Source organism: Xyrauchen texanus, chromosome 43 (assembly GCF_025860055.1).
Source record: "Xyrauchen texanus isolate HMW12.3.18 chromosome 43, RBS_HiC_50CHRs, whole genome shotgun sequence".
Taxonomy (NCBI): Eukaryota; Metazoa; Chordata; class Actinopteri; order Cypriniformes; family Catostomidae; genus Xyrauchen; species Xyrauchen texanus.
In genome coordinates this window covers 12,424,432-12,450,068 of record NC_068318.1, presented here as the reverse complement: position 1 = coordinate 12,450,068, position 25,637 = coordinate 12,424,432, and the positions used below count along the sequence as shown (strand labels likewise).

At 42.7% G+C, this 25,637-nt stretch overlaps 2 protein-coding genes across 4 annotated transcripts in view; both read right to left on the bottom strand.

Annotated features, from left to right (window-relative positions):
* Positions 1–25,637, bottom strand: part of LOC127636083 (serine/threonine-protein phosphatase 2A 55 kDa regulatory subunit B alpha isoform) — a 1,105,001-nt gene that overhangs the window by 743,006 nt on the left and 336,358 nt on the right. The window lies entirely within an intron of this gene.
* Positions 2,326–25,637, bottom strand: part of LOC127636088 (5'-AMP-activated protein kinase subunit beta-1-like) — a 33,107-nt gene continuing 9,795 nt past the window's right edge. For 2 of the 3 annotated variants that reach the window (XM_052116476.1, XM_052116475.1), the window contains 2 exons: positions 2,889–2,957; positions 2,326–2,806 (listed from right to left, as the gene is read on the bottom strand). In XM_052116476.1, the coding sequence (XP_051972436.1) occupies positions 2,729–2,806; positions 2,889–2,957 (147 nt within the window). In that variant the 3' untranslated portion in view covers positions 2,326–2,728. Of the gene's footprint in view, positions 2,807–2,888; positions 2,958–9,314; positions 10,179–25,637 lie in introns of those variants that run through there. The other variant, XM_052116477.1, reaches the window with a different exon arrangement.

The following is a 25,637-nucleotide window of genomic DNA, read 5'->3' as shown; positions in this document are numbered from 1 at the left end:
CTGTCCAATTTTGGAGAGCTCTTGCAAATTGTAGCCTCTTTTTCCTATTTGTAGTGGAGATGAGTGGTACCCGGTGGGGTCTTCTGCTGTTGTAGCCCATCCGCCTCAAGGTTGTGCGTGTTGTGGCTTCACAAATGCTTTGCTGCATACCTCGGTTGTAACGAGTGGTTATTTCAGGCAAAGTTGATCTTCTATCAGCTTGAATCAGTCGGCCCATTCTCCTCTGACCTCTAGCATCAACAGGACTGCCGCATACTGGATGTTTTTCCCTTTCCACACCATTCTTTGTAAACCCTAGAAATGGTTGTGCGTGAAAATCCCAGTAACTGAGCAGATTGTGAAATACTCAGACCGGCCCGTCTGGTACCAACAACCATGCCACGCTCAAAATTGCTTAAATCACCTTTCTTTCCCATTCTGACATTCAGTTTGGAGTTCAGGAGATTGTCTTGACCAGGACCACACCCCTAAATGCATTGAAGCAACTGCCATGTGATGGTTGATTAGATAATTGCATTAATGAGAAATTGAACAGGTGTTCCTAATAATCCTTTAGGTGAGTGTGTGTATATATATATATATATAAATTATAAAGAATGCTCAAAGTTGGCTCACATTAACTGAACCAATCACAATGGAGATTTGTTTATGTAATACTTGATATGTTATAAAATGCCAATTGTCATTCAAATTAAAAAGAAATGGTAAATCTTATTCTGTAGTTGTTATTCTGAATCGGTCATAACTTAGTCTGTAACTCAAATACGCATTTTTGCCCTATTTCTCAATCTTAATACACTGCTTCTCCTTAAAGGAATGTTCTGGGTTCAATACAATTTAAGGTCAACAGCGTTTGTGGAATAATGTTGATTACCCCAAACAAATTTAATAAAATAACAAAAACGACTTCCATGCTTTTCTTTAAAAAAAAAAAAGAAAAAATCTGGGTTACTGTGAGGCACTTACAATTTAAGTGAATGGGGGCCAACTTTCAAACATTAAAATACTGTTTCAAAAGTATAGCCACAAGACAAAAAAATATCCATGCAAACATGATTTTAATGTGATAAAATTACTTTACAAACCTGTGTAAAGCTACAGACAATTTTACAGCTTTGTTACCATGACGATGCAGTCAACAACCCGTTACATGACTAGAAATGATGATTTAAACAACTTTACAGCTCAAATAATGCCCAAGTTTTAACAGTAAGGGCTTTTATCAAATAAGCTTCTGTCTTAACCATCCAAAAATTGGACACATCCACTTTCATTATACCCATTCACTTCCATTGTAAATGCCTCACTGTAACCTCGATTTAAAAAAATACATAATTAAAAAGGAGAGTTGAGTCAAAATACAATTTTGTGGTAATCACAAATTATGTTGATTGAACATAACTTATATGAACTTGGTACTTTCCTTTAAGGGGTGCCTTTAGCCTCATTGTACCCCACATATCAAAAGAGATGCTGTCATACATATCAGCGCTCAGGTGGTTTATATAGAAATCCACTAGTACAGAATAATTAATCATAATTTATCTGAAGGTCCTGATCACTTGATCACTACTCACCCACAGTAAGCCCAAAGGCTAGCAGAAGACAGTGTGGAGGGCACTCATAGTGTCTTGAGTGGAGGTCTACTCTACCATTCACCTGTAACGGCTCACCATTTATGCTCTCAATGCAGCCTTGAAATTTGTGAACATTGGAGATAAAACTGTTATGTATGAACATTTCAGTACACATGTGCAAATGTATGACAAAACCCACACTTTGCTTAACTGCATGACATGTCAATCTCATTACAAAATATACCAAATTATGAACTACACTATATACTTTTCAAGCTGCTGTATTATGGACATATGATTTCCTTGTGCATGGGAACATTAAAGAAAGCTAGCAATATCAGTCATTAAGTATTCACATCAGAAATCAAAATGTCAAGTTCAGAATGGCATAATACCATGCTACTCTAATCATTTCTGCTGTTTATACTGTAGATGTAACCAATCTTGCTCGACCCTCTTAATCCGGATTCGAACCGGTCTCACCGGCATGGGAGGCAGGCGGGCTAAAAAGCAGAATAAAGCCTATAGCCTCTAGCCTCAGTCGCTAGTGCACCTCTTGAGCCCAGGGGACTGAGGTTTACACACACCGCATAGCAAGTACCAGCTGGCTCCCGTTACACAGACATGGCAGAAAAATTTAGTGTAGTATGCTGTTCTGAACTCAGCCAAATACAGTTACTTTAAGAACCAAAATATAGGTAGCTTTTCCATGCCAGTTCACAAACCAACACAATAGCTAAAAGTGGTTGAATAATTTATTAAAACTGATGTTGTTATTGTTTTATTCCAGACAACATGACACAGAACACAAATTTAAGACAATGTTGCAACATTTATGGTTGTTATTGTTCTAAAAACAATGTAAGAATAAAAAAATAATAAAAAAAAAGAGTATACTGTATATAAGCTCTATTTACACAAATTTTCTACATCTTACCACCCTACCCTTTGCTGCATCATTTGCTTAACTCTCCTGTAACTGTACGCCATTTCTTTGTTTCTGATTAGTTTATATACCAAACACATTGGGATTTCTAAAGTGCATCTCTGTACATCTCTATTTCCAATAATACATACTATATAGACAAGGAAAACTGGACACAGCTCATATAGGGGAGCATCTAAAATTTGTCAGGTTTGTCAGACAGTGATCAGATTGGCTTGTACAGCAAGGTTGTGACATATTTCTTTTTGTAGCGGTGGGTGTCGCTGAGAACCATTACGCCATCCTGTCAGAGATGACAGAGACATCAGAACAGACTAAAAATAAATACTGGATTATTTTACAGAGATCCATAAGTTTGTTCTTACCTTAATGGACAGAGCGTACAGGTGATTTAGCATGACATGATTGGGCTCAGGAAGCAAAGCTGGATCACACTGTCAGAAAACAAGAATACATTTCCCTTAGTCAGTGCAATAACTGTAATTATTTCAGATTGATGCCAACATTATCATTGTCTTGACAGTGTAATTATGCAACTGAAACACTCCAACTAATACATTATAATCTATACACAAAGTCAAAAGTTTCATGAATCTTTATTATTACTATTTTCCACAATTCAAAATAGTAATGAAACAATAAAAATTTATATTATAAATTAAGTATAAATAAATAATATACTGTATATATAATATAATATAAAGTTATGCAGTGAAATGAAAATGCTCAAATCAAATACTTGTTGGCTTCTTTTCTTTCAGTACATTGTAAACGTCTAGGTTACGATGTAACCTCCGTTCCCTGATGGAGAGAACGAGACGTTGTGTCGAAGAAGCGACACTAGGGGACTCTCTTGAGTGCTGAATATGCCTCTGATCTGTGAAAAAAGGCCAATGGGAATTAGGCAGACAGTATTTGCATACCTCGCCCCCAGACATACGGGTGTAAAAGCTGGCAAATATGTCGAGTTCATTCAGGAATTTTCTGAGGAGCCGGAAATTGTCCTCCACTACAGTGGCTCGGCTCAGCGACGTGGCCGGGAGGACACAACGGCTCGTTCCCTCCATCAGGGAAAGGAGGTTACATCCGTAAACTTGACGTCCCCCGTCCGTCGCTCACTTCAATGTTGTATCGAAGAAGTGACACTAGGGGTTCAAATCATGCCATGCGCTGAGCCGTCTACATGTACTGCTAACACAAGAGCGGGCAGTTTTCTTACGTGCAAATGCGACCAGTTGTGTCAGACTGCACGTACCCTTCCCCAATGTCCCATAAAAAGTCGTCGGAATCCTTTTGGTTACCCTAAGAAGGGGATCAAGGCGAAGCTTGCCAACCTGGGAACGGGCCGAGCCTAGCCAGGCCTCTTTTCTCTCTATGTTTCCCGCATAGAGCCAACGGCTGGGGCCCTTACACACATCGTGGGAAGGGGGTCTTACCCAGCTGGAAAAAGACCCTGCGGAGACCACACCTGCCCAGGAATGGGGAGGTAAGTGGCAAAATACGTCACATGGGCCACTCAGGTCACATGTGGAATAAACTGCGCAGTGTTAGATCCAGCCTCAAGGAGGGGGGAGTTGCTACAGCATGGTGACCGGAGGGCAGCTGGAACTGCCTAAGGGAGACACGGGTCCATTCACAAGGGGACCGTACTGCTGAAATTACACACAAGAGTCTTCCACGCAGGAGTCCCGACCTGTGGAGCACCTACAAAGAGCTGCTTAGAATGTCTAAAATTCTGCGTGCGGTCCAAGTAGGTACGCAAAGCACGTACCGGACACAGCAACGAAGGGGCTGGGTCTGCCTCCTCCTGGGGCAGCGCTTGCAGGTTCACCACCCGACCTTCTTGATGGAGGCGAGCGCGATCAGCAGGGCAGTCTTTAGAGAGAGGGCCCTGAGTCCAACTGATTCTAGCTGCTTGAAGGGGGGTCTCTGAACGCATCTCGACCAAGTTCAGCCACAGATGACATTCCTGGACCACGAGTGTGGCCATCACCTGCCCGATGACTGCGCTGTGACCTTCGTGGCTCTGAGGGCGAGGTCGGTCACTGAGTGCAGTTCCTGCAGAACGTCGGGATCAGGGCTACCCCCGTGCAGATCTTTGAGTGCCTTGGCCTGGTGGACTTGCAGGAGGGCCATGGCATGCAAGGCGGAAGTGCCGTGTCCTGCGATGCTGTAGGCTTTGGCCGTCAGTGACGACAATGTCCTACAGGCCTTGGAGGGGAGTACAGGGCGACCCCGCCAGGTGGTAGGGTTTTCGGGGCATAGGTGGAGCGCACCAGCCCTATCCACCTGAGGAATCGACATGTACCCGTGGCCGCTCCGCCGTCGAGGGTAGCGAGAGTGGATGAGCGAATGGCTTTGTGACGTGTGGAGAGGGATGCCCTCCATGCAGACGTCAGCTCATCATGCACTTCCGGCTTTGAGCGGCGCAGAGCCCCCAGGAACCAGTCATCCAACCGCGATGGCTGTGGGGAGGACGGAGGGTTCCAGTCCAGCCCCACGCTGGCGGCGGCCCAGGTAAGCATATCGGATATCTTCGCGTCCGAAGGCGGCAGCCCAGGGGAGTCCTCAGCGTCAGACGCCGCACTCTCCGATGCAGCGGCGAGCTCATCCACCTCGAACTCTAGAGGATAGGCAGGCTGGCTGTGAGGCGAGCCGCTGTTGCCTCGAGCACAGACGGAAATCAACGAGCGTGCCGGGGTGGCGTACCCGGCGGAGCTACACCCGCTGCCATCCCCAGATCGCCTTCATCACCAGCCGCACTGTCCTCAATCCCGTGGGAAGAAGGAGCAATGCGGGAGGCGGCTGGAGTGGCGTGCTTTCTGTTGAAAGCGAGCCGCGACCGCAACGTTGCCATGGTCATGCTCTCGCAGTGAGAACATGAACCATCCACAAACGCTGCCTCGGTGTGATCGCAGCCCAGACACACGAGACAACGCCTGTGGCCGTCTGAAGCGGAGAGCACTCTACTGCATCTAGGAACTACGCAGGGGAGAAAGGGGATCTTTACAAAGACGCGTCCTGAAAAGGACGTTCAACACCAACTGCGTATTGCTCTTTTAGAGAAAATAACTCTGTTATGGAACTCCTTTAAGTTTCTTTGCGCTGTCGAAGCACCCAGAGGCAAACTGCCCTGCCGTGCAGAGAATGGAGAAAGCCACTGTAATGCGCCGTAGAATCCAACAGCAGGCAAAGCATCAGAGGAAACAGGAACAGGTGTGTGACTCGCAGCTGACTGTTATATGACCAAAGGCTCCTAAGAAAATTTTTGAATGAACTCGACGTATATACGGCCCGCTTTTATACCCGTATTTCCGGCGGGTATGCAAATACTGTCTGCCTAATTCCCATTGGCCTTTTTTCATAGATCAGAGGCATATTCGGCGCTCAAGAGAGACCCCTAGTGTTGCTTCTTTGACACAACGTCGAAGTGAGGGACAGACGGGGAACACAGTTCGATTAATAACAATAATTATGTAAAGAACTTAATAAGTATGACCAATTTAATTTATTACCATCTTCAAAAGTGTCAAAACATTTAAAAGAATGTTACATGTTCAATACAGGTTAAGCTAAATTGACAGCATTTGTGGAATAATGTTGACTACCACAAAAAAAAAAAAAAAAAGGTTAGAGTGAGGCACCTAAAATGGAAGTGAATGGGGCCAGTCCATAAACATTAAAATACACACTGTTTCAAATGTATAGCAACAAGACAAAAATATTATATGTTAACATGTATTTTTAGTGAGATTATACAGTAGTGGCCAAAAATATTGGCACCCTTGGTAAATATGATCGACATTGTTTATCCTTTTGATCTATCATTAAAATATTCACAAAAATCTAACATTTAATTGAAGTAAAACAATTGAATGAGAGGAAATATCTCATTATTAAATAAATATACAATCATTGGCACCCCTTGAAATACTTATGAGTAAAATATATCTGAAGTGTATTCCCAGTCATATTTTACATTTTTTAGTGCACCTGGGTGACTAGGAACATGAAATTGTTCAGTCATGACTTCCTGTTTCACAGGGGTATAAATATGAGGTAACACACAGGCCAAATCCCCTTAATCATCAAATCACAATGGGTTAGACTAAAGAATATAGTTCTGATGTGCGGCAAAAGGTTGTTGAGCTTCATAAAATGGGAAGTGACTATAAGAAAATAGCCAAAGAATTGAAAATACCTATTTCCACCATCTGCATCGTTCATGAGAATCTATGGAAAACACTCAAGAACATGGGCGTACCAGACCATCTGACTAGCCTCTTCAGAAATCTATATGGTCAAGAAGAAGCAACCATCCGAATGGCACATGGAAACACCGAATGGTTCAGAGTGGAACAAGGTGTCAGACAAGGCTGCATTCTGTCATCGTTCTTGTTCAACTTGTACGCTGAAACAATCTTCAGAAAAGCCGGAATGAACGAGGTCAAAGAAGGGATCAAAATTGGAGGCCGAAACGTGAACAATTTACAGTATGCAGACAACACTACCTTGATAGAGGGCACTGAAGAAGGAATGAAGAACCTACTGCGGACAGTTAAAAGAGAGAGCCAGGAAATGGGACTGTTGCTGAACTTCAAGAAGACCAAGGTGATGACCAATGAAAATTAAGATCGACGAACCCTTGACCTGGATGGAGACGAAATTGAGGTTATCAACGACTTCAGGCTACTTGGATCAATGATCAACACGAAGGCAACGACTCTCAAAGAAGTGAAATGAAGAATAGCCATGGGAAAATCAACGATGAAATCATTGGACAGAATTTTCAAAACAAAGGACATTTCTTTGCCCACAAAGACACGACTCGTTCACAGTTTCATCTTCCCCATTGTAACATATGGCAGCGAGAGCTGGACAGTCAAGAAACAAGAACAGAAAAGAATCGATGCCTTCGAAATGTGGTGCTGGAGACGAATCCTGTCATACCATGGACAGCCAGATGGACAAACAAATCTTTATTGGGGCAAATCAAACCGGACATGTCTCTCGAAGCAAGGATCACCAAACTACGACTTGCCTACTTTGGATACATCGTACGAACAGATCACTCACTGAAGAAGGACGTTATGATGGGACACATCGAAGGAACAAGAAGAAGAGGAAGACCAGCGACCGGGTTCTTATGGTCAGATGAAACAAAAAAAGAGCATTTTGGCAGTAAACACCAGAGATGAGTTTGGCACACACAGAGATGAAGTACCCAATGACCACAGTTAAATGTGGTGCTGCATCTTGAATGACGTGGGGCTGTTTTTCTGCCAGAGGTCCTGGACATCTTGTTCGGATACATGGCATCACAAACTCTATCAAATACCGCAGATAAAAAATCTAAATCTGACTGCCTCTGCCAGAAAGCTTACAATGGGCCTTGATTGGATCTTCCAGCAGGACAATGATAAAAAAATAAAAACATCAAAATCAACACAAAAACGGTTCACTGACCACAAAATCAAGGTTCTGCCATGGCCATCCTAGTCCCCTGACCTGACCCCCATAGAACATTTGTGGGGTGAACTGAATAGCAGAGTCCACCAACATGGACCTCTGAATTTGAAGGATCTGAAAAAAATCTGAATGAAGGAATGATGTCAGATCCCGTGCTCCAACCTCATTAGGCATTATAAGAGAAGACTCAGAGCTGTTATCTGAGGTCCAGAGTGCTCTGGAGCAGGTTTTCATCAAGGATGTCTCTGTACATTGTTGCATTCATCTTTCCCTCGATCCTGACTAGTCTCCCAGTTCCTGCTGCTGAAAAACATCCCCACAGCATGATGCTGCCACCACCATGCTTCACTGTAGGCATGGTATTGGCCAGGTGATGAGCGATGCCTGGTTTCCTCCAGACATGACGCTTGCCATTCAGGCCAAAGAGTTCAATCTTTGTTTCATCAGACCAGAGAATTTTGTTTCTCATGGTCTGAGAGTCCTTCAGGTGCCTTTTGGCAAACACCAGGTGGGCTGTCATGTCCCGTTTACTGAAGAGTGGCTTCCGTCTGGCCACTCTACCATACAGGCCTGATTGGTGGAGTGCTGCAGAGATGGTGGTTCTTCTGGAAGGTTCTCCTCTCTCCACAGAGAAATGCTGGAGCTCTGTCAGAGTGGCCATCGGGTTCTTGGCCACCTCCCTGACTAAGGCCCTTCTCCCCCGATCGCTCCATTTGGCCAGGTGGACAGCCCTAGGAAGTGTCCTGGTGGTTCCAAACTTCTTCCATTTATGGATGATGGAGGCCACTGTGCTCATTGGGACCTTCAATGCTGCAGAAATGTTTCTGTACCCTTCCCCAGATCTGTGCCTCGATACAATCCTGTCTCGCCGGTCTACAGACAATTCCTTGGACTTCATGGCTTGGTTTGTGCTTTGACATGCACTGTTAAACATTTAACATTTGTAGAAACTGTTAACTGTGGGACCTTATATAGACTGGTGTGTGCCTTTCCAAATCATGGCCAATCAACTGAATTTACCACAGGTGGACTCCAATCAAGTTGTAGAAACATCAAGGCTGATCAGTGGAAACAGGATGCACCTGAGCTCAATTTTGAGTGTAAAAATTTTTAATTTTTAATAACTTTGCAAAGATTTCAAACAAATTTCATGTTGTCATTATGGAAAATTTAAGGAAAATAATTAATTGAATCAATTTTGGAATAAGGCTGTAACATAACTAAATGTTGAAAAAGTGAAGCGCTGTGAATCCTTTACAGATGCAATGTATATAGGGCTGGGCAATATCTAATTACATCATCAACTCCCCAAAAGTTGGTAAATATTTTTGCTTTATTGATTTTGCTTTAAAAATGTAGTTCATTCATTGGAACACAAACAAATTCAACAAAATACATTTCTTAATTAAAAATGCGCTTTACACAAACTGATAAAAACAATAAAATAACAAAGTTGCCAAAAAAATATTATACAACCACCTCCCCAAATCCAAACATTTAACGTCTTATTTTGTAATTGTATATTGTGAGCAAGCCGAAGGTGACTGTGGCAAGGAACACAATACTACATAAGATGTTGGTTAATGGAGAAAAATAACCTTGGGAGAAACCAGGCTCACTGAGGGGGCCAGTTCCCCTCTGACTAACATCATGAATATAATGCCAATATTACTTATGTATAGTGCAAGTCATGGTTTCAAATTATTCAACTAAGTAAGTGTTAAGGGTCAGTGTTTAAACAAAGATTTTGAATGAACTGAAAGATTAATGACTAATGTCTTTGAAGTCCATCCTGGATTAACTGCAGAAGTTCACATAGATTAAATTGTCCTTGTTAGTTGGCTGATGAAGGGTTTTGTTGGCAATTAATTTATAGTCTATGTATTCTATTTCAAGAGTGTAGTCCATCATTAGACTGAGGTGATACAGGCAGAGATCGATTAAGTGCATCGCAGTTCAAACTGGCCGGTAATTTCAGTGAGGTCTATCCTAAATCCAAGGTTCAAGGCAATGGTGTATGAAGTATCCCATGTCTTATTTGAGTTGGCATCAGTTCATCCTCAGAAGTCCATCGTAATAGACTAAAGTGATGTTTGGCTGCTATTAGTCATCATCACTCAGCGACACATAGCAGTGGAGTCCAACATGAAGCAAGAATAGAGCTGGATCCAGTCGGTTCTGGTGACCTTGAGACAGGGAAACAAATAGAATAATATTAGCACAGATGCCATTCAATCTATTGCAGAATTATAGATCACGATCAATGTTTCTGTTTCTGGTAGACCTAAATATAGCAGCCTAATTGTGAGTTAAATAGATGAGTCTTTAGTCTTGACTTAAACTGAGTGAGTGTCTCTGCATCTTGAACAGTGTTAGGGAGACTATTCCATAGGTTAGGAGCCAAATATGAAAAGGATCTTTTTGATATTCTAGGAACTATTTGCAGGCCAGAATTTTGCGATCATAATGAACGTGATGGAATACTGCAGAGCTAGACCATTCACAGCTTTGTACGTAGTTAACGGAATTTTAAAATGAATACGAAATTTAACAGGTAGCCTATGTAACAATGATACAATGGGGCTACTATGATCATATTTCTTGGTTCTAGTCAGCACTCCTGCTGCTGCATTTTGAACCAATTTAAGTTTATTTATTGATCTTGCTGGACATCCTCCTAGTAATGCATTACAATAATCTAGTCTTGAGGTCATGAATGCATTAATTAGTTTTTCGGCATCAGCAATAGAGAGCATGTGTCGTAATTTATCAATATTTCTTAGGTGGAAGAATGCTGTTCTACAATCACTGGTAATTTGATTATCAAAGGACAGATTGGTATCAAATATAACATAATTTCTTGGCTGTTGAAGATGATGTAACAGTACATTCATCGAGAGTCCAATTATATTTTAGCGGCTAGTTTTTAGAGGTTTTTGGTCCAATAATTAGTACCTCTGTTTTGTTGGAATTGAGCAGAAGAACATTTCTGGCCAATTTTTTATTTCATTGATACACTGCTAATTTGGTGAATTGAAGAAAAATCAAGTTGGTATCGTCAGCATTACAGTGGAAACTTATTCCACGATTCCTGATAATATCTCCCAGGGGAAGCATATACAAGGAGAAAAGCAGAGGCCCTATAACTTATCCCTGTGGCATTCCATACTTTACTTTTGTTTGGTTTGATAATTCCTCATTTACATAGCAGACCTCTACCACTTGGTCTAAATAAGAATTAAACCACGATGATGCAACACCACAAATACCAACATAATTCTCTAGCCTATTCAAGAGAATGTCATGATCAATCGTGTCGAATGCAGCACTAAGATCTAAAAGCACTAGAAGTGAAATGCAGCTGCGATCAGATGATAAGAGCAAGTAATTTGAAACTCTGATAAGTGCAGTCTCTGTACAATGATGGGGCCTAAATCCTGACTGAAATTGTTCAAATATACTATTTCTCTGTAGAAATAAACATATTTGGGAGGATACTACCTTTTCTAGTACATTCGATATAAATGGGAGATTTGAAATCGGTCTATAATTAGACAGTTCTCTAGGAACTATATCAAGTTGTAGCTTCTTAATAAGTGGTTTTATAACTGCCATTTTAAAGTTTCTTGGGACATGTCCTAAGGATAGCAAGGAGTTAAAGGAATAGTTCACCCAAAAATGAAAATTTGCTGATAATTTACACACCCTCAGGCCATCCAAGATGTATCTGAGTTTCTTTCTTCATCAAAACAGCATTTAAGATTAAGACATTTCAGGCCTCCTCCTTTAAACAATGCAAGTAAATGTACTCATTTTTTTGACGGTCCAAAATACATATTTAGAGTGCATCAAAATAATCCACATGACTCCAGTCAATAAATAAAGTTCTTCTGAACCCAAACAATTGATTAGTTTAGAAACAAAACAATAATTAAATTACTTTTCAACAACACTTGTTCACTTCCGTACATCTCTGTGAAGCGCGCTAATAAGAGGGATGACGTAAGCTTGTTGGTAAGGTCACGTGTCATGTGGAGGAGGCAGCAGGAAGCATGTCATTATTTACAAGAGAAACTTGCACAGACCACAGACCAAACAAAGTTCACAAACCAAAACAGTCCAAAATAATTTCAAAACACTATCAAATTAAATAAAAATGATAATTTCCAAATAATAATAAAAAAACATTAATGCAGTAAATAAACATCTTTATTTTTGAGCAATGCTGTTGCATTATCTGCTTGTGCTTTTTCTTTAGCAGAAATATATAGGCCATATGACTGTCAGGAATTCAAGCCACACAAATTGTAGTTCGTGAAACCAACTGCGAGAGCGTTTACTGAGATTCACGGGATTTACACAGTGAGATCAATGTTATAGGTGATATCACACAGAAAATAAATTTCACAAATTGAAGCGAGAACTGAAAGAACTGAGTGCAGGTGCGGTGAACTACAAATCGAGTGATGAGGAGCGGAGCACTGAGGTAGGTGCAGAGCCCGAGGGAGGCGTAACAATGACAGTTTTCACACATATCAGAGTTCGCTGGAAAAAAAGCATGGGAACAGACAATAAATTCAGATATCAACCCTTTGTTTCTTTCGATGGTCTGAAATCCTCAGGGGTAAAATGTTCAATGGACACCATCCAATATGAGAGAGAATGTGGGGTGTACTGATTTCCAGGTTCAGCACGATAAGCCAGAGCTTCAATCGCTCATGATCATGTATAGGCAATCGATGAAATGTTAATATTTTTCCCGGCATGCATCTTCTTTGGGATTCTGAAGGTTGAAGCATCCAGGTTACACACACTAAATTACCATTTTGAACAATATTCTTATACAAATCTACAGCAAAGACAATTAAACTTTTGTACAGTGCCTCTTCTCTTGTAAACAATGACACGCTTCCTGCCTCCTCCTTCACATGACACATGACCTTGCCAACGAGCTTACATCATCCCTCTCATGAGCACGCATCACAGAGATGTACAGAAGTGAACATTTGTAGTTAAAAGGTATATAAGTATTGTTTTGTTTCTAAAAATAATCAATCGTTTGGGTTCAGAAGAACTTTATTTATCGACTGGAGTAGTGTGGATTATTTTGATCGTAAATATGCATTTTGTATATTCACTTGCATTGTTTAAAGGAGGAGGCCTGAAATGAATACCTAAAAATCTTTAATTCTGTTTTGATGAAGAAAGAAACTCAAATACATAGTAAATTATCAGCACATTCTCATTTTTGTGTGAACTATTCCTTTAATAATATTAAGAAACGGTTCCGAGATTACAGGGAATACCTCTTTTAAGAGCTTGGTTGGTACTGGATCTAACATGCATGTTGTGGCTTTTGATGTTTCGAAGATTTGTTAAATCTTCATGACCTATGACAGTGAAGGATTGAAGTTGCACATGAGGAAAATTACGAGACAATGTTTTCTGAGGTACTGTGACAGATGATTACATAATTCCAATTTTATTTCTGAGTATTTCAATATCTGGTTCTGTTGAGGCTTTATTCCTAACCAAATTAGCCACAGATCTGAATAAACACCTAGGATTGTTGTTGTTATTTTATATGGGTTTGCTAAAATATGTTGACCTGGCATCTTGGTTGCTACAGACACTATCCTTCCATGCACCATGAAATACCTCTAATTTTGTATTCTTCCACTTACGCTCCATTTTCCGAGTGTGATCATTGTACTATGGTGCAGGACTTTTTTTCTTTAATTTTCTTTAATGGAGTGGGGCGACACTATCAAGAGTGCTAGAGAAGACTGTATTTATATTTTCTGTTATTTCATCAAGTTCTTCTAGGCTTTGGGATTTACAGAGTACATGAGATAGATCTGGAAAATAATTAGCGAAGCTATCTTTAGTGGTTGAAAGAACAGTTCTACCTAAACGATAGCATGGTGTAGATTGAGAAACATTAGCTGATCGTAACATACAAGAGACCAGGTAATGATCCAAGATGTCATCGCTCTGCGGCAAAATGTCTATAGTATCAACATCAACTCCATATGATAGAATTCAATCTAGCATATGATTATGGTGATGAGTTGGTCCGGATACATTTTGTCTGACTCCAAGAGAGTTGAGAATATTGCTAAATGCTAATCCCAATGTGTCATTTTCATGATCTACAGTGAGGGGAAAAAAAGTATTTGATCCCCTGCTGATTTTGTACGTTTGCCCACTGAAAAAGAATTGATCAGTCTATAATTTTAATGGTAGGTTAATTTGAACAGTGACAGACAGAATAACAACAAAAAAATCCATAACAACGCATGTAAAAATTGAATTGCATTTAATGAGGGAAATAAGTATTCGACCCCCTCTCAATCAGAGATTTCTGGCTCCAAGATCTCTTTTATACAGGTAATGAGCTGAGATTAGGAGCACGCTCTTAAAGGGACAGCTCCTAATCTCAGTGTGTTACCTGTATAAAAGACACCGGTTCACAGAAGCAATCATTCAATCCGATTCTAAACTCTCCACCATGGCCAAGACCAAAGAGCTGTTCAAGGATGTCAGGGACAAGATTGTAGAGCTACACAAGGCTGGAATGGGCTACAAGACCATCGCCAAGCAGCTTGGTGAGAAGGTGACAACAGTTGGTGCGATTATTCGCAAATGGAAGAAACACAAAAGAACTGTCAATCTCACTCAGTCTGGGGCTTCATGCAAGATCTCACCACGTGGAGTTGCGATGATCATTAGAACGGTGAGGAATCAGCCCAGAACTACACGGGAGGATCTTGTCAATGATCTCAAAGCAGCTGGGACCACAGTCACCAAGAAAACAATTGGTAACACACTACGCCGTGAAGGACTGAATTCCTGAGAAAATTAAAGCACACGTACAGGCCCGTCTGAAGTTTGCCAATGAACATCTGAATGATTCAAAAGAGAACTGGGTGAAAGTGTTGTGGTCAGATGAGACCAAAATCGAGCTTTTGGCATCAATTTACTCGCCGTGCATAGACGCAGTCAATCGCTGCTCTCAGGTGTTGCCTCGTTGCACAAGGAAGTAACGTGCAACTTGAAACTGCGGCCATACAATCTCCATCTTGCTGGACGAGTTGAGATTACACTGTGTTCCAACGAACACTTTAAGGGATCCGAAGGAAACCGCCGAGCAATCCGCATCTTCATCTGTTTGCCTGCAGAAGTGAAGAAAGAAGGATCCCCTCCCCTCTTCTATCAAGTTAACGTCGCTGATTTCTACGCCAGCCATTGAGAATTAGCAGCTGCCTGCCAACAGAGTGAGAAAACGGCCTCCCGTCATCACCCGAGCCTCGAGGAACAGAGTCATCTGTCAAACGACGGATGAACACACGTTCTAAGTAAGAGGTTACGTCTGGGCAGGATATTTAGGTGTGTTATTCTTGTGGATCAAGTTTATTGTTTGTACAGTTTACGGACTGCGGAGTCCGCTCATTTGTTGCTAATAATACTCAAGCTATTGATGTAACAAACTGTTGTCACAAACGAGAGTTTGCTGTGTTGTAATCCAACCACGTTGGACTGTTGTGTATTTACGCCATCGCTGCACACTGTGTTGTGTATTTACGCCATCGCGGCACACTGTGTTGTGTATTTACGCCATCGCGGCACACTGTGTTTATCCATAACAGTTGCCTTTCCTCCCACGATCACGATCGCGAAACCAGCTTTGGCGCCGCCATTTTCTCTCTCTCTCTGTCTTACTAACCACACACACACACACACACACACACGTCGTACAAGCGAAAGACATGCCGCACACGGGCAGACGCCATTAACTGGCTTCTCTCCGCCCACATTCGCGGCCACACTCTCTGGCCGGAAATCTCACGTAACGTACTCTCCACAAGAGTCACGTCCGCAATTTTCGTGCGCGTCACTCCTCTCTCTCTCACTCACTCACTCACTCACACTCACACACACACACACACACACACACACACACACACACACACACACACACACACACACACACACACACACACACACATACCGTCCTCTCAAGTGTTATAGGCTTATTTTGGTTACCATATCTATTCACGTCACTGTTTAGTTTGTAGTTGAATGTCGGATGTTTATTGACTGCATTGTATTGATTATTAATTTATATTATATTTTCAATAAACTTCGTTATAATTAAAAGAGAAGTGTTTTGGTTTGTTTTGCATACACATGTGTCAAAGGCTGGCAGGGGATGCCAGTGCTCGAATTCAATCCTTCGTTGTTCCCTTTTTAATCTTGATGATCTACGGACATCAATTTCCTAAGAGAACAATCTAATATTGAGACTGTTATACTGTCTCAATATTGAGACTGTGCCCCGTCGACATTAATCCTAATTAATATTCTATTGATTTTGATAACTGACAATTATCTTTGATGATTGTTGAATTTGAAGGATCAATAAACTAGTGTTAAGTCTAATCAATGTTTAATTAATTTTAATAATTAATTATTATCTTTGATAATAATTAATCTTCTATTGAATTTGATGAAGCTAACATTGATTCTAATCAATGTTCTATTGATTTAAATAATTAATAATTATCTATGATAATTATTAATTATTGCTAATAACCAAACCCGCTCCTAAACTGTGAGCCCTACATCTATATACTATAGCTAGGGTAAAAGATGACAGTGTTTTTTTATTTATATCTGACAGAGTCACATTAGCATTATTAGTTCAAAAGACTTAAATTGATATCCTGTCCTCAGAGTAACACCAAAAACATAACTGTAAATTGTAGCAACACTTCCTCCTCAACCTTTCAGACGAGGCTCACAATAACCTGGAGGAGTAGATTCATTTAAACTAATATTCATCCGGTTTAAGCCAGGTTTCAGTCAAACAGTGCGCATCCAATCTATAAACTATAATCTGTACCGTAATTTCAGGACTATAAGCCGCAACTTTTTTCCCAAGCTTTGAACCTCGCGGCTTATACAATGACGCGGCTAATATATGGATTTTTCCCGCTTTCAAATTTTATAAAAAAAAGTTTTTTGGCGGTGTGAAGCTTTCATTAGACCAATGAAATTGCCGAACGGGTTAAGGTCAAAACAACTTTTTTTGTTTACTGTTTAGATTAAATCGAGCGCGCTCAAACTTCCCATCATTCTGATTATGGTAGTAAAGTCACCCTCACCATGGCAAAGACATGGAGAAACGCATATGATGCTGCTTTCAAGTTGAAGGTGATTGATCTGGCTGTTGGAAAAGGAAATAGAGCTGCTGAATGGGAGCTTGGTCTTAATGAGTCGATGATAAGACGTTGGAAACAGCAGCGTGAGGAATTGACTCAGTGCAAAAAGACAACTAAAGCTGGCTATTCAACTCCGACACCGAAGGAGATGACTTCAGTGATTTCAGTGCACAGGATGAGGAAGATAGTGACCAATGACTTTCTTGGTAGGCTACTGTTTACTGCAAATGTTTTATTACAAGCCGTGTGTGGCAGTGGGGGCGTGGTCAAGCGCCCGTCCGGGAGAGAAAAGCTGTAAGGGCGCTTACGCCTGCGCTAAATTATGTCTAACACCGGTGTCTAATTTCAAGTGCCCTGCTTCACGTGTCCTTCTTGGGAAAACTGTCACACGGGCACCAGTGTGACAGTTTTCAGCAGGGCACTTGACATTCCAGGTAAGGCTTTTAATGGCCACAGCAATGTTTACAATCAATTTTATAAAGTTTCTCAATTCTTCTATGCGCCAACACTAGGGCTGGGGCGGTATGGATTTTTTCTAACCGCGGTTGAAAAGCAAGATATTCCCGCGGTATAGCGGTAAACCGCATTAAATACATTACATTGGATCAGAGAAGTCCCCCGACAGACTTTGAGCACACATCAGAAGTCGCTTTTGATAGACAGACTTTAAATATTGTCACCTACATCCGAAGAAAAAAACGAGCACAATTTTAAATAGTCAAATTTTCATCAAGCAGTAATTTGGCATGAACTAATCACTGTATAGATTTCCTTATTTAAGATTATTCTCAGATACATTCGCATTGAAGATGGGTCAGACATGATTTTGACCACTTTATTAAGTTTTGTTTTGTAGAAAGCCTTTCTTTAACTTAAAATTTCGTTTTGTATAAATTGTATCTTAATTTTAATCACTGTTTCATTAACTAATTGCCTAGAATTAATAAATAAGAAGCAAATATAGCAGACATATAATCAGCAGCAGGACGTGGAAGCGCTGATGCGATCTCTTGCGCGTGAGCTCTCTCATAAATGAACCGAAACTCGGCGGCTAGGCCTACTGCCTCACAGACATGAGAAATAAATAGAAATCTTAAAATGCATTTTAAACAAAATTCAAAACAAAATGATACAATTTTAGGCTACAGTAGCCTAGTAGTCAGGTTTGCCGATGTGCGTTACTATTTATTTATTTATTTTTATCCCTGTGCGCCAATCGGAAACGGACTTCACTGCTGATATTCTGGGGGTACAACATAGCCAATAGGCTATAACCTACTAGGGACTTTAGCCTTTAAAATATCTTTGCTGCATTGGATCAGTCTCCTTTCTAGAACAGCCAAGAGCTTTCTAGCCTCGCGGCAGCAGCGCCTTGCATCGCTCAGACCTTAAAACAGTCAGCGCCGCGGATGCGGTTTTGAAAATTTATCAAAAAACGTTGGTGCGGACAGATGAGTTTTGTGATGCGGTTGCGGATTAAATAATAATAATAGCTCATCCGCGCATCTCTAATACAAATGGAATGTTATTATGTGTCATGGAACATTGCGCTCCCCAACTCGCGAAAGGTCGGATTTGCTCCATATTTTGATAAGTTTTGTTTAGAAAAGCTTGAATCCATGTAGGCTAATATCATTAGACATAATCCATATCATTAGAATCAATGAATCCATGTCATTAGACACAACGTGCACACATGTGCAGGCCAATGTTTTTTTTGTTTTTGTTTTTTTGCGGTGACGACGGTGACAAGCTCAGACCCGCGGTTGGAGTCACGTGACCGCGGTATTGCGGTAATGCGGTAACCGTCCCAGCCCTAGCCAACACTAGACTGACGTGTGTCACTCTCTCAGCTCTGTGGCTGCTGTCTTTTTATGCTGCTCTCCCCATGCTTACTGAAATTAGACACCGGTGTTAGACATAAATTATCTCAGGTGTAAGCGCCCTTACCGCTTTTCTCTCCCGGACGGGTGCTTGACCACGCCCCCGCTGCCACACCGTGTTTCGTTAAAGCCTATTTATTTTTGTTACAAGCCATGTTTCGTTAAAGCCTGAGTAAAGTTCATTTGTTTCAATGTAACGGTAGGCACCTGCGGCTTATCCTCAACCTTTCAGACGAGGCTCACAATAACCTGGAGGAGTAGATTCATTTAAACTAATATTCATCCGGTTTAAGCCAGGTTTCATAAATAAGGTGCGGCTTATTTATGTTCAAAATAAAATTTTATTTAAAAATCAGTGGGTGCGGCTTATATTCACGTGCGCTCAATAGTCCGGAAATTACGGTAATCATTTCATTTACAATTATTGCTTTGGTAGAACGAGATCTAATGTTCTTAGATTTTTTTGTTTTTGTTTAAGTTTGACATAAGTTTGACACAATTTTTTTTCACGTTTTTGTTTGGTAATTCAGGGAACAGACGTGTGATGTCTCAAGGCAGCTAGCAGACGTTCAGATTAACCACTTTGTCTGCTTCCTGACCTGGGCCCCATTAGATGAGCAGGGAGGCGGCCAGAGCATATTACAGTATATGACATTTGTTTTATATTACATACAGTAATTCACACACCTCTTTAACATTATCTCTAGTGATTTCCAACTGGTGAATCTGGACATTGTTAGTGCTGACTTAAATAACAATTTTAGAAAATCTATGTTTAGCATTAGCCAGCACATGTAAATTTGATCTGATGTCAGACACTCTGGCACCGAAATGCATTTAACAATAGTGGTTAGAGTCTCTATTTCCACATTCCTTACAATATAATCACCAATTATTAGGGCTCTTTCAACATAATTCCCAGTGGGTGCATCACTGAGCGGGGAGAATAGATTGGAAACCCTAACAGGAATGGGAGTGTGGTGTCACTTTGCTGAGCGAGTATGCCACCGAGACGTCACCCAAACGCCCTGCTGTGGGGGCTCTACAGCCGGAACCAAAGTGTGTGTGTGTTGCTGTCTGTACTGCCCTCATCCAAAACAGTATCTACCGGCTTCTCTTCTCACTGACCTCCACTAGCGTTCTGATGCGTGTCTCTAAATCATTAACCTTCTAAATCAGCCTCACTAATTCCTTACATTTATCACATGTGAATCCCTCACTGCTGACGGAAGAAGCTGTTATGGACATGTGACATGCAATGCAGGAAGAAATAACATGAGTGGATGCCAAGACTTACCGCAACTGATTGTTGTTGATGTTCCTGATTGGTGAGGGTTTGAAATCGATGTGAATCCCTCACGCAATTGTTTGTTGTTATGGTTGTTCTTGATATGAAATGCTTTAAGATCAATGCAATAATCCATGTAACACAGAGGAGAAAAATGGGTGCGCGCTGTAAAATGCATGCAGTTTAAACGTGATAAAAATAGGAAGCAGATGCACATGAAAAATGAATGCAGTTGAATCATGATAAGAGAATAATCTGAAAAAGATGTTAAGAATTATAAGTTGAAAACTATTTAATTAGCTATAAAAAGCTAGCAAGCTACAAACAAAGACTCAAGCTAGGCGCCTGCAGCAACAGGTAAATACACACAGATGAAACAGTAGAAAAGTGGAAAAAAACGAAACATGCGATAAAACGACAAGCGTATGAGTATGAGAATAAGAATACATTTACATTTACATTTATGCATTTGGCCGACGCTTTTATCCAAAGCGACTTACAGTGCACTTATTAAAGGGACAATACCCCCGAAGCAACCTGGATTAAGTGTCTTGCTCAAGGACACAATGGTGGTGGCTGTGGGGATCGAACCAGCGACCTTCTGATTACCAGTTATGTGCTTTAGTCCACTACACCACCACCACTCCAGAATAAGCAATGCTAAGCAGGCTAACAGGCTACAAACACTTGTGCAGCATGCAGTCAACAACAGGAAGTCCAGTAAGAAAAATTCTACTTATTTAAAAACTACATGCTCTGAAAAAGCCTAAATATCTTATGCAGAAGAGCTTCTCAAGTAAATTTATTTTAAGGATTTATTCGATTTTTATTTTACAAATTCGGAGCAATATTTTTTCATTAAATATTTGCACTAATATAAAAGGTCTTACTAGAGGGGAAAAAGATCAAACATGGATTTTCTTGATAGAATGAATTATAAAATATAATTGCAACTGGTAACATGGTGCATCTATTAGCTAGAATTACTATTGTTCCTTGAAATAATGCTAAATGCTCATGGCAATTTACACAAGGAACTATTTCTGATGCTCCAAACCCCAGAGAGTGTACACAACAACATCTTCCGATAATTTGTGGATTCTGTTCATAGAATGAGGCAGAAAATCTATTCTTTGTAGCTGTATATGATATGAGATGCTACAGGCTACATTGGTTAGTTGGTTAGTTATTGTTGTAAAAATACCCAAACCACATAAAAAAAAATTACAAACTATTTAGCCTTGTAATAATGTGTGTTAATTAGATTTTTATTTAATTTAGTGTCTCTAACTGTTTTATTGTTGCTATAGATTTGCAGCCTTTATATTTAATCCCCTTTTCTCCCAATTTGGAATGCTTAATTCCCACTACTTAGTAGGTCCTCGCTGTGGTGCGGTTACTCTTCTCAATCCGGGTGGTGGAAGACAAGTCTCAGTTGCCTCCACTTCTGAGACAGTCAATCCACACAACTTACCATGTGTCCCATTGAGAGTGAGAACCACTAATCGCTATCACGAGGAGGATACCCCACGTGACTCTAACCTCCCTAGCAACTGAGCCAAATTGGTTGTTTAGGAGACCTGGCTGGAGACACTCAGCACAACCTGGATTCCCTGAACTCGTGACTGGGCTACCTAGGCCCCATTGCTATAGATTAGTGAAGTCTAGTTCATGAACAAATCATTCTTTTGAACCAGATCGGTTTAGTGAACGAGTTGAACCAGTTCACTAAATCGGACTGAATCATTTGAAACCGTTTGCGTCTCAAGTCAACACTGATCCACAAGTTACTCTATCTTAAAGGAACAATATTTCAAATTTATTTCACATGTTTAAAATGGGTACTGCAGTCCAAATCTCCCCCACCCCCTCCTTCACATACTCAAAACTGATGCGGGTTGCCAGGTTGAGGACACACTACAGGAATGAGCAAACTGACAATGGCAAGTGACGAGCCTTACAATGTAAGTTGATCAGCTAATGTAATTGCAATGTTTTAATTGTTTGCAAATTATAAACCAGCTCAACTGGATTTTTTATAACTCTGTCAATCAGTACTCTGACTAATTACTAGATGTATTGCTGGCTTCCATGGCTGCAGGGTGCTGCTGTGTTTGCCTGCTAACTTGTTTCAAATTTGACAACACGGGATTGTGAAATACTATAGGGAAATAGGCAGTGGGCGGGATCACACAGGCCAAAACACAAACAGAAATTCTGTTTCTGCAGCAGCTCTCGAATCAACAGAACATTGATTCAGGGACAGCAGCTCTTGAGTCAACAGTAGGGATGGGCATTTTGGTAATTTTGTCTACTCAAGAAACTCTGGCTAATTACTCGTGGAGTACTCCAGGGGCAATTACATGTTCATAACGTCTAGGTATGGATGTAACCGCCGTTCCCTGATGGAGGGAACGAGACGTTGTGTCGAAGAAGTGACACTAGGGGTCTCTCGAGTGCCGAATATGCCTCTGATCTATGAAAAAAGGCCAATGAGAAGTTAACAGAGAGTATTTGCATACCCCGCCCCCGGACATACGGGTATAAAGCGAGGAAATATGACGAGTTCATTCAGGATTTTTCTGAGGAGCCGGAAATTGTCCGGCCACTACAGTGGCTCGGCTCAGCGACGTGGCCGGGAGGACACAACGTCTCATTCCCTCCATCAGGGAATGGAGGTTACATCCATAACCTAGACATCCCCGTCTGTCGCTCACTTTGACGTTGTGTCGAAGAAGCGACACTAGGGGTCCCATTTAAATCACGCCATGAGCTGAGCCGTGTACGTGTACTGCTGACACAGGAGCGGACAGGTACTTGACGTGCCAAAATGACCAGCTGTATCAGACTGCACGTACCCTTCCCCCAATGCCCCATAAAGTCGTCGGAATGACATACACCACATGGGCTTTTAGGTAACGTGTGGGAAGAGGCGCGGTGGTAGATCCCGCCTCTTCGGAGGGAGGAGTTGCTACAGACACGGCGACCGGGGGTCAGTGGGAACTGCCCAAGGGAGATGCGGGTCCGCTCGTAAGGGGAACGTACCGGAGAAAATACACACAGGGGGGAAGTCCACATAGGAGCCCTGACATGTGGAGCACCTATTCCAGTACAGGGTAGATCTGAGTACTCGCAGTGGATTGGGTCGGCGAAATCCTCCGCTGAATTGTTGGTTGATGGTGTCTAAAACGGCAGGTGGTAGATCAGCTAGATCTTCCGCGTCCCTTCCAGGGGACAGACGTGGAGGTTCCAGAAGTCAGGGTGCGGATGCCAGAGCGTGCCCCGTCTCTGAGAAAGAAGGTCTTTACTCAGGGGAATTTGCCAGGGAATTTGTCACGAGGAGTACGAGGTCCGAGAACCAAGCCCGGGTGGGCCAATAGGGAGCCACTAGAGTGACTTGTTCCTTGTCCTCCCTGACCTTGCACAGCACCTGTGCAAGGCGGCTCACTGGGGGAAATGCGTACTTGCGCAGCCCTGCGGGCCAGCTGTGTGCCAGTGTGTCTGCCCCGAGGGGAGCCTCTGTTCGGGCATACCAGAGCGGGCAGTGGGATGTCTCTTGGAAGGCGAACAGGTCTACCTGAGCCTTGCCAAACCATTCCCAAATCAGCTGGACCGACTGGGGGTGAAGCCTCCACTCTCCACTGGGCAAGCGTTGTCGTGATCCGCCACCAGCGATTTAAGCTCCAAAGGAGGAGACGATGGGCGAGTTGTGACATGTGGCGGGAGCGTACACCGCCTTGGCATTTGTGTTTTTGCCCTGAACCAGCGTGAGAAACCTCCGCAGGGCAAAGAATACCGTCAACAACACTAGGCAGTTGATGTTCCAGCGCAGCGGAGCCCCTTTCAAACGGCCCGTGGCTTCGTGCCCATTGCATATGGGCCCCAACCCAATTTGAAGGTGTCGTGACCAGGACGCGTCGGGACACCTGCTACAAGGGGACTCCTGCCTGCAGAAAGCAGAGGTCTGTCCAGGGTTTGAATGTTATGTGGCAGGCGGGGGTGACCATCACACGGTGCGTGCCACAGCGCCATGCTCGTCTCGGGACTCGAGTCTGGAGCCAGTGCTGAAGCGGTCTCATATGCATCAACCCCAGCGGTGCGACTGCCGCGGAGGACGCCCTATGCCCCAGGAGCCTCTGGAAAAGTTTTAAAGGGACCGCCGTGCCTGGCCTGAAGGCGGCGAGGCATTCCAGCCCTGACTGCTCACGCTCGTTGGTGAGGCGAGGGTGTCCTCCTTCGGCTAAAACACGTGCAACTCAGCCTCATCCTGGGCCCAGCTCTCAGCCCCCGCATTGAGCGCCCTGCAGAAAGCGCACGCCCCCTGTCTCACTGACCCCCTCGAGGACCCGGAAGGCTCCAAGGCGCTCCTGAGACGATCGACCCTGAGACCGAAACGTTCGCCCGGAGCTGGTAAACAGACCACTCCGCCCCCTGGTGGAGGGCCGGGAGGAGGATCCTTGAGCCCGGACGGGGGAGTCAACGAGCGTGCCGGGGGGCAGGTGGTTCAAACTTTGATTCTCCTCCCGGCCCTCCACCGGGTTCCAGTCCAGCCCCATGCTGGCGACGGCCCGGGCAAGCATGTCGGACATCTGGGAATCGGCATCAGCCTGGGCGTGCTGGCTCGAAGGCGGAAGCCCAGACGAGTCACCCGTTTCAGATGCCGGACCGCTCTCCGATGCAGCGGCGAGCTCATCCAGCTTGGGAGGCTCCAGAGGATAGGCAGGCTGGCCGTGAGGCGAGCCGCTGTTGCCTCGAGTCTGGACGGGGGAATCAATGAGCGAAACCGAGCCCGCTGCCATCCCCAGATCGCCTCCATCGCCAGGGGGGTGGCTGGAGTGGCGTTCCTTCGGTTGAAGGAAAGCCGCGACCGCAACGTTGCCATGGGCATGCTCTCGCAGTGAGAACTTGAACCATCCACAAACGCTGCCTCGGTGTGATTGCAGCCCAGACACACGAGACAGCGCCTGTGGCCGTCTGAAGCGGAGAGCACTCTACCGCATTCAGGAACTACACAGGGGCGGAAAGGCATCTTTATAAAGACGCGTCCTGAAAAGTAAGTTCAACGCCGCTGTGTATTGCTCTTTTAGAGGAAAATACACTTTTTTGAGAAAATCACTCTTTTAACAAAACACTCTTTTGTTTTGTGCTGTCGAAGCACCCAGGAGCAAACTGCACTGCCATGCAGAGAAGGAGAAAGCCGCTGATGTGCGCCATAGATCCAACAGCAGTATCGCTCAGATTTAGAGGAAC